At 40.3% G+C, this 10,579-nt stretch overlaps 1 protein-coding gene across 2 annotated transcripts in view; it reads left to right on the top strand.

The window, feature by feature from the left end:
* The window catches only part of sec24b (SEC24 homolog B, COPII coat complex component), a 55,216-nt gene extending 46,288 nt beyond the window's left edge, over positions 1-8,928 (top strand). For both annotated transcript variants that reach the window (XM_079839059.1, XM_079839060.1), the window contains one exon: positions 7,962-8,928. In XM_079839059.1, the coding sequence (XP_079695185.1) occupies positions 7,962-8,076 (115 nt within the window). In that variant the 3' untranslated portion in view covers positions 8,077-8,928. The remainder of the gene's footprint in view (positions 1-7,961) is intronic.
* The last annotated feature ends 1,651 nt before the right edge of the window (positions 8,929-10,579 follow it).

Below are 10,579 nucleotides of genomic sequence, written 5' to 3' on the forward strand. Positions count from 1 at the left end.
ATTCTTCAAGTGACTAACGCCTTACTTTTTTTTGTTTTTGCAAAAGGCGATTTATAAAACAGGCTTTAAAGGTCCCATGGCATGAAATTTTCATTTTATGAGGTATTTCAACATTAATATGAGTTCCCCTAGCCTGAATATTGTCCCCAAGTGGATAGAAATGTTGATCGGTGTAAAACCGAGTTCTGGCTGTCTTTCTCTGCCTTTGAGAAAATGACAGGCCAGACGAGCCAATCCTGAAGTCTCCTGGTTTGACGTCCAAGCAGGAACGGTTACCTCCCTTTCCTCCGCCCAGAGAATCTGGCACGCCCATGCAAACGCTCTAGAGATCATGGCAGTGAACGAGTGAATGCTGGCAGTTTCTCAGTGTTTGGATGTACAAATGAAAACAGAAGTCTTTCTTCAGATCTGTGATCAGTGATTTCTTATGTGTAGCTAATTATTTATTATTCGTGCACACACTGCGGCTTCTCTCTCTCCCGACAGAACGGTGTTTTCGTGTTTTCTATCTTGTGAGTCAGTGTTTTTGTACGTCCTCGTCGAGTCTATCTGTTCTTAAATGTGCATACAGTCGGGAGTTTCTGCTTAACATCGGCAGAGCCACATCTTTAGAGATAAACCTCACGCACGCCAAAGCTCGGCCTTCAACATCCCCGACCCCCAGTACTGCATCTGGCCCACAGCGAAGGCACCAAACGCGGCGTGAGTTTAAGCAGAAGGGGGGTAAGCGTGAGCATATTCGGGCTAGGCTAGCCAGCTTTCCCCACAATAAACTGGATTACATTCGATTACTGCTGTTGTGTCTTTGTTTGCGCTGTGTAAGTTACTCAATGCGCGTCACTGGCGCTTTTCATATGATTGGAACATATCTAGAAATAATGCTTTAATCAATACTTAATAACTCGTTCATCTCGCTGTAATGGTACATTGCATGTGTTACAAAGATGGTAGAATAATGATGAAGACGGACTCGGCGTGACTGGGACTCGTGTTTATTCAGAACTCTCAGATACAAACACAATAAACTCGCGCTGACAGACAGCGCTCTCATAAATCAGTAGTTACTATAAATAACTTTGTTAGCAATCGCTCCGTCTCCGTGATGTCCGGTTCGCGAACGAATCATTCTTTTGAATCGGTTCTTTTTAGTGAACCGAACCAGTTCACCAAATCGGACTGAATCGTTCTAAACGGTTCGCGTCTCGAGTCAGCGCTGATCCATAATTTACTAAAGTTACTAACTTTCTGACATGAGTGACAGCCCCTCCGACTAGAAATAAACTAATAACCTGAAGTATATGCTGTAACTACAATAGTTCACCCTGAACTGAGACATGCTGAGAGAACTGATGATAAGTGAACTCAGGTCCGTCTCTCTGGCAGCAGCTCGTGCCTGCTCGTGCCTCGTAGACCTCGTTAAACCACGCCCCCTCCGCTCATTTCAAATGCAAAGATGTCAGCCAATCACAACAGTGGGCGTATTCACTGAAGTCTCACAGCAGACACGCCTCTTGAAACAGGGCATTCAGCCACAGGGCAAACAGCAGTATAGAAAAAATGCCTTTTATTTCTAAATTATGACATTTTATGATGTAAAAATCATACTAACAATATAAGTACACCTCAGGAAACACTATAAAATAATAGAAAAATGCTATGCCATGGGACCTTTAACTTTTCAACGGAGCTTATCAATTTTCAGTCTCTGCCGCACTGAAATTAAAAGCATTCCGTTGTTTCTCCATTTTGATTTTAGGTTTACCTCAGAATCAGTTTGCGCGTTGTTGATAGCTTGGTAACAGACCTCAGTGTTTCCCCTACCATTGTTTTGGGGTGCGGCCCATTGACAAAAATGATTTATCATCATTACGGTCGACAATAAGAATTGCCCGATGGTTCAGTGCCTGCGTGAAAGACACTCGGCCCAATGCTGCATCTTCACGGAAGTTGATCATTTGCCCATTTTTAATATTCAATTAAAGGGTTAGTTCACCCAAAAATGAAAATTCTGTCATTAATTACTTACCCTCATGTCGTTCGACACCCATAAGACCTCCGTTCATCTTCGGAACACAAATGAAGATATTTTACTTGAAATCTGATGGCTCTGAAAGGCCTCCATTGGCACAATGGCACTTTCACTCTCAAGACCCTTAAAAGGTACTAAAGACGCCGTTACAAAGTCCATCTCACTACAGTGGTTCTACAATAACTTTATGGAGTGACGAGAATAGTTTTTGTGCGCAAAAAAAACATAAATAACGACTTGTATAGTGATGACGATTTCAAAACACGGCATCATGAAGCTTCGAAGCGTTATGAATCAGTGAGTCGAATCATGATTCGGATCGCGTGTCAAACCGCCAAACTGATGAAATTTGGTGATCCAAACTGCTGAATCGACTCACTGATTCATAACGCTACGAAGCTTCATGATGCCGTGTTTTGAAATCGTCATCACTATATAAGTCGTTATTTAGGGTTTTTTTGCGCACAAAAACTATTCTCGTCACTCCATAAAGTTATTGTAGAACCACTGTAGTGAGATGGACTTTGTAACGACGTCTTTTGTACGTCTTAAGGATCTTGAGAGTGAATCGTGCATTGTGCCAATGGAGGCCTTTCAGAGCCATCAGATTTCAACTAAAATATCTTCATTTGTGTTCTGAAGATGAACGGAGGTCTTACGGGTGTCGAACGACATGAGGGTGAGTAATTAATGACAGAATTTTCATTTTTGGGTGAACTAACCCTTTAAATATTCAAGCACACACAGACGAGAAAGTGTGTCTCTCAGTTTGCTACTCGCAAAGCGCAGCAACAACACATAAGCATGGCCACACGTCTCATAGCATGCGAATATTCACACAAAATTATATCAAAATGCTTTATCAAAGGCCTTGTTGAGTATCATTGTAAACATAGTCGGTTAGGTCTTTTAAATGAACGTAAACATGAAATTTTCCAGTCACCGCCAGCATTTATGGTCATATTCATATTCAGCTTCATGGCCCACAGAATATCATGAATGAATATCTATACATGCAATATATCAAAAGAAAGAACAGACCCACTGTTTTATTCTAGCTTCATACATTATTATTTCAATAAACACTTAAATGTTGCAAGTTTCATGAAAAAGCAACATTTTGAGCATAAAGCTTAGAAAATAACGTTTTTGTAAAAGAATTTACGTCCGAACGATGAACAAAACACCGATGTTGTAGATCGAGTTCATCAACACCCCAAAGCTTCACAGTCCTATAACTTGTCCTGGGTTGACATTTCATTCAATAACATTAGGCAGTTGTGATTTAGTATATGCTGTTTAATGTTGATGATCGCGTTATTTTACATATGCATCTGCTTAAACATGATATTGCACGTTGCTGCTTCTTCGTCTGTGTTTTGATCAGGAGATTCTGTTCTCGTCCAGGAAATGTGCTACAGCGCCCCCTACCGTATAACAGTGAAAACACAGAAAGTCTGAAAATATCGTCATTGGCTATATAAATATCGAGATGACAAAAAAATCACCCACTGCTCTAGACTGAGAAAATTCTGGCAGGGCAAGTAAAAAAAATCCTTAGCATTCAGCCCTGAAATATATTCCACAAAAAAAAAACGGATTTGCAAGCTCAATGTAGTCAAAGAGGAATGGAGAAGGTGACGAACTTAAACTTCTTTTAAAAGCAACAGAATCCAGAGAAACAACTCAAGCAAAGCCAACCTCTTTTGTGTTGTAAATAGTTGTGTGATGTATAAATAAATGTTGTTTATATTTATTTTCCAAATTAATTAATTTATTGTCTATGGCAACACCGTGTATCCTTAACACTCCCGCTCCGCGACACTAGTAGTTTCGGGAGATCTACCACCCCCCCTGAAAAAAATCCTAGGGGAAACACTGAACCTGACAGTTGATTACCGAACTCGTTGGAGCTGTTTAAGATTTTCCAACTACAGATAAGATGAGATTTTGGAAGATTGGATAAGAACCCTGAATAAGAACCCTGAATCAAGTTATGATTTGCTTTTGCTATACGAAATTGTGAAAAATCCTTAATTAACTTCTCATATCTTAAGTTAAGACCTAAGATAGACCGTTTCTGTAATACGCCCCAGGTTTATTCTCGCGCGCTTATCGGCAGCGTTTTTCGAGACTTTTTTCGGCACGTATTTGTGTTCACACCACAGTGATTTTCACTGGCAATGAATGTGAATGTGCAAATTCTGTAGATGCCGCTCCCGGTACACAAGGTGGTGCTGCGGCACTTTACGCTTCTGACACTCGCTTGTCACACAGAAGAAAGAAAGACAGTATTTACGTGCTTGCCAAAACCATTCACACACTTTTTGCTAGCTGGCAAGCAGCATCAGCAGCACTTCTTCTTTGGGTGAATCCAAAATCGCCCCCTATACCCTCAAATAGGGCACTATTAGGGAACAGCCATTTGTAGTGGTGTCCAAAACCATAGTGGACGTACGGTACCATAGTTATTGAGTGCACTCATTCAATCCCACATTGCACCGCAATGACTAACGTAGAAAATAGTGAATGAGGGTTTAGGGGGAGATTTTGGATTCAGCCTTTGTCTACCTACTTCCTCTTTGTCATATCAATGTGTGCTCGGCAAGACCATTTTGTGTTTGCCAGTTTTTAACGTGCCACGTCAAAACAAAAAAATTAACCCAAGGCGTTTTTTTTGTTGTTGTTTTTATGATGCTTTTATGCCTGCCGTTTTGCAAAAAAACGACTTGGTGACGCTCAAGCACAAAATGGTCTTGTCGAGCACACATTTTGTTTTTGCGTCGGTGTGCTCACTCACATTGGCGCCCTTTGTTTAGTCACAAGGCGTCAAACGTCAACGATAAACGCGCACGAAAAACGTAAAATTAATGTAGAAACATCATAAAGACAGTATATTTAAAATATTTGTTGTAATGTCATCTTTTATGAATTAAGGCCAGTATCACTGATACTAAAACTGATACTGATGTCTATGAAATTTTTAATTTCATAGAACATTTTATTTAAAGGGGTGGTTAAACACATTCTTTTGAAGGCTTGATTGTGTTTGACATTTATTCTACACTGTTCTGTCCCTCCTTGTAAAAACGGTCTGATTGTTTCCGGGTTGTATGAAGCCAGTCCCTCAAAAATACGCAATGGGCTCAGATTGCTTGGCTGGCCCAGTGTGTTGTGATTCGCTAACCGCAGTGCACGTTTGTCGGAAACGTTACGCCCCTTACCTTTACCGGTAGACTGTGCTTTGGGTAGTATTAGAAACAATGGCGTCAATAAAACCATACCAATCTGAGCCCGAATCAGACCCAGAACATTTTAGTGAAGATGATCGAGCAGAACCTGTTCAGTCCTCAAGAGTAAAGACTGCGGATCTATAGTGATCGCTACTGAATGGCACTGTTACTTTTGGATTTTTAGAACGATTATAGCCAAATATCTGTCGCAAGAACTATTAACCCAAAACGAACACTAAACATTGGCTTTACTATAGTAGCCAAATCGAACACAGAACCATGTTTAGCAAGCCTGTAGATAAACAATACATAAAAGCTCTAATCAAAGAATAATTTACACTAATGTCAGGTTCGCTGTTGAGATTTTAACGTTAGTGTTTGTAACGTTAGGTGTTTGTCGGATAACGTTAAGTATGAATGAGCATTTAACAGACTGGTTTGCAGAACAGCGTTGTCATCTGTTTACTTCCTTGCTACAACGTAGCAAAGCTATGTCGAATAGCATTGCATTATAAATATAATCTATTATGAATACACCTAACATGGTATAAAGAACACAGACAAACCATACATCGTCGCGATTGTGTGTTTATTAGTCTTCAAATGTCTCTATTTGCATGTTTCGCGATCTCAGGAAGCTTTTATTATGGACTTCTATTATGGCACATGGTATCTTCTTCGTCTGTCTGTACCATAGATGGACTACATGTGCACAGAGCGCCCTCCGGCTGCCAGTATCAATTGAAACAACACATAAAAGTCTCCTGAATAAAACACACAAGAGTATTAAATAAAAAAAAACTCCTCTGTTTAGAAATTTGACACAGACATGAGAATCTATCAATATTTCTCCTCATCTGCACACTTTTTAAAGCCCTGAGGGATGTTGATTTGTCGCGAATCTTCGTGAGGAGAATAGAGGAGTTTTTTATGAATGAGATCAGCTGAGGCTCATATTACAATCAAACGGTACCGACGCGGTTTTCATATTCATAACTTCTGACACATATTAACAAATTACTGTCACTATAAGACTTTGAGAATAAAACAGAGGTAAAAAATGGAAGCTTGACTCTTAGATCTTTTAAATGATGTATAGATTGTCATGGTAATTACTTACATCTGACAGTCATCTCATCTTACATCTTGAGCTAATTTAAACAAATAAAGCTTGAGGACGAATGTGCCCTCAATCTGGTTAAGAAGTTAAAACAATCTTCACATAAACCCATTATAATAAATGTCATATTTACCTGTGGCTTTCCTACCTCTCTAACAGAAATACAGAAATTTAATAAAGTTATCAAACACTTTACAGTCTTAACTGCATCATTTATTAATTAAATATAAATTAATCCTTATAAAAGATAACATTTTCTCTGTTCTCTTTGTTGTTTGATTAACTTTAATGACAGACATCATTATGGCTGCTGTCACTTTAAGATCTGCCGAACAGTTCATTTAAGACGTTATTTAACTCATTTAAGACTGCTCTTATGAAGACACTCGACAAAACGGGCCTTTTAGCATAATTCTGTGTTATTGTTTGTAGGGGTGTGACGGTTAGTATATAACGTGAGACCGACGGTTATAGTTAAACACCGTCATTAGAACTCTATAACCGCCAAAACCGTGTTATTAAAATATTTTTTACAAACATGAAAAAAAAAAAAATTTTAGATAGGTTCCCTCAGCTGACGAGGGAAACGGACACGGAGTTGGTGGTGCTTCGGAGGCTGCTACTGCTGGAGATGATTCGGGAGAGGTCTGTGCACCACCCCCTACCAAGAAGAGAAATCTTGGAGATCTCCTTAATAAACGGAGGTCTGAAATCTCTGCCCCTTTACCGATCAGAGCGCGCGCTGACACAGAGTTAACCCGCTATCTCCAAGAACAACCGCTAATCCACTAGCATGGTGGAGAGACAATGAAACACGCTATCCGCTCTTAGCAAAATTGGCACGTAAATACATGTGTATTTGTGCTACAAGCACAGCATCAGAGCGAGTTTTTAGCACTGCGGGTAACATAGCTACCCCTGTCAGATCGTCACTAAAACCGAGTAAAGTGAACATGTTGGTGTTCCTGTCACAGAATTTGGAAGTCGAAAAAGATTAGGAATTTAAAATGTCATTGCACTTTTTTTGTTTCCTGTATTTAGTTAGTTTAATTAAGGTATTATCACAACAGTCGTTGTTCGACTTTTTTCTTTGATAAAGGTATGTAGATTTTATAATTTGTAATTTAGGCCTAGGCTACTCATTCATTTTTATGCAGCTCTTATAGAATTTAAGTAGCCTACTTGTTTTAAAGGATTAGTTTACTGTGTGAATATAAATAAACTTATAGCAAGTAGCTAATCAGTGTCTGCTCGTTTATTGAAACTAAGTTGTCCTATAACAGACGAACATCATCATCATTACTTTTTGGTCATATAAATAACATCTGCATCAAATTGCATATATTTTTGCTCAGTTTGGGCCTCTGAATTCAACTGAGCTGTTTTTTCCTCCTCGAGTTTGAGCTCTATATTCTCACTGTATCATATGAGCCATAAAGGCCAAATATGATACTCAACAAAAAACACATATGCACATTTTGATAATCGATTAGAAGACACGTGCATCATTAAATCATTCACAATTAAATAGAGCCAAGTTTGATCTCATGTTGACACGTGCAATATTATCTTTCTCCAGGGACGACGCCTCGGCCAAGACCAGTTTTTTCCAGCACCTCGTGGAGGACCGCACTGAATCTGCCTTCTCTTATTACGAGTTCTTGCTTCATGTTCAGCAGCAGATGTCGAAGTAGAATGGAAGAATCCCTTAGAACCGGCCCCAGGGTTACAGCCAGCTTCTGTTCCGCGGCTCAACTTTAGCAGGGAGTTCTTTGATTGGACCGCAGAGAGGCAGAGACACGCCCCCTGGCCCCACCGGCCAATCACAGCCTGGGGCTCGTCTGGGGGAGGGAGTGCTTAGAGACAATTAAGAATAAAAGAAGTTAAAAAGCAAATGATTAATGGACTATAATGGCAAAATAAGGAAGAGCATAGGACAAAGATGAAACGTAGTGGACTGGACTGCACATAGAGACTCTGAACAAGCTGTTTTCAATCATTCCCACCTGCTTACTTCCCGTTCATATTCAGCCATCATCATGAGTAGCCAGACGCATCGGTGAAGAACATTTTCTGTGTTCATTTTCCTGTATGTTTCCGTCTGCAGAATCATTGTGAGCATGTATTGGGGTTTTTTAATACATGCAAACCTCCTTGTTGCACAACATCCGCTCATAGACACAATGTGCTTTTATATGTTTTCTTTATTTGCTGAGGTTCTCCTCGTGTCACATCCCCTCTCCCAATGTCCACCTTCCCTATCCTTATAATGTGACTTTGTGTAAAAGCGTGTCTGTCGTGATGGTGTAATACTTCATCTGTCTTCATCCAGCATAGACAGTGGCTGCTCATCTTCTCATCATAAGCTGCTTGAAAGCGTTTAATGAAGCTACGATGTCCCTCGCTGACAATGCATTGTTTTCTTTGGGAAAACGGATCAGGCCACCAACAAATGTTGCTATCCACTTTGTAACTCTCAACACAAAAATATTTTAATGTGCTATAATTTATGACAAGCTTATTGAATAAAATGAAATGATAATTCTAGTTGTGGGTATTTGTTTCATTTTCTGCTGTGTATTAATATTTTAATGTCTAATTTGCTTGTGCAATTAACCAGGCAAGTCAGTTATGGGAAAAACGTTTATTTTTGTTATACAGTACATCTGGAAAGTATTCACATCGCTTCACTTTTTCCACATTTTGTTGTTACAGCCTTATTCCAAAACTGATTAAATTCATTATTTTCCTCAATTCTACAAACAATACCTTATAATGACAACGTGAAAGAAGCTTGTTTGAAATCTTAGCAAATTTATTAAAAATAAACAAACAGAAATATCACATGTACTGTACTTAAGTATTCACAGCCTTTGCCATGCCACTCAAAATTGAGCTCAGGTGCTTCTGTTTCCACTGATCATCCTTGAGATGTTTCTACAACTTGATTGGAGTCCACCTGTGGTAAATTCAGTTGATTGGACATGATTTGGAAAGGCACACACCTGTCTATATAAGGTCCCACAGTTAAAGCTTGGTACATACTCCACAAGAACAAAGAAATTTGTTTGTTTTCTCGAGGTGGCAAGAACAAAGTTCGTTCTGGCCAGGACATTCCATACCTCATGAGAAAAGCAGGTACCGAGCATTTCCGTTTCTCCACTGTAACCCCACCCACTTTAAATTTCTGACCAATCACACAATAGTTCTCGGGACACCCACAAGAAAAAAGTTCTGCTCAGATGATGTGTCGAGAACAAGCTGCGAGAACTCCCAAACCAGGGCTCAGAACAAAATTACATCATTTTGTTCTCGCAACCCTGGGAGTGAGAATTTTTTCTCTGTTCTTGCAGAGTATGTAATGGCCTTAACAGTGCATGTCAGAGCATAAACCAAGCCATGAAGTCCAAGGAATTATCTAGACCTCCGAGACAGGATTGTATCGAGGCACAGATCTAGGGAAGGGTACAGAAATATTTCTGCAGTATTGAAGGTCACAATGAGCACAGTGGCTTCAATCATCCATAAATGGAAGAAGTTTGGAACCACCAGGACTCCGGCCAAACTGAGCTATCGGGGGAGAAGGGCTTTAGTCAAGGAGGTGACCAAGAACCCACTCTGACAGAGCTCCAGCGTTTCTCTGTGGAGAGAGGAGAACCTTCCAGAAGAACAGCCATCTCTGCAGCACTCCACCAATCAGGCCTGTATGGTAGAGTGGCCAGACAGAAGCACCTCCTCATTAAAATGCCGTCTGGAGTTTGCAAAAAAGCACTTGAAGGACTCTCAGACCATGAGAAACAAAATTCTCTAGTCTGATGAAACAAAGATTGAACTCTTTGGCCTGAATGGCAAGCGTCATGTCTGGAGGAAACTAGGCACCGCTCATCACCTGGCCAATACCATCCCTACAGTGAAGCATGGTGGTGGCAGCATCATGCTGTGGGGATGTTTTTCAGGGGCATGATTGAGGGAAAGATGAATGCAGCAATGTACAGAGACATCCTTGATGAAAACCTGCTCCAGAGCGGTCTGGACCTCAGACTGGGGCGAAGGTCCATCTTCCAACAGGACAACGACCCCAAGCACACAGCCAAGATAACAAAGGAGTGGCTATGGGACAACTCTGTGACTGTCCTTGAGTGGCCCAGCCAGAGCCCAGACTTGAACCCGATTGAACATCTCTGGAGATCTGAAAAT

Source organism: Gobio gobio (assembly GCF_949357685.1).
Source record: "Gobio gobio genome assembly, chromosome: 16".
NCBI classification, from domain to species: domain Eukaryota; kingdom Metazoa; phylum Chordata; class Actinopteri; order Cypriniformes; family Gobionidae; genus Gobio; species Gobio gobio.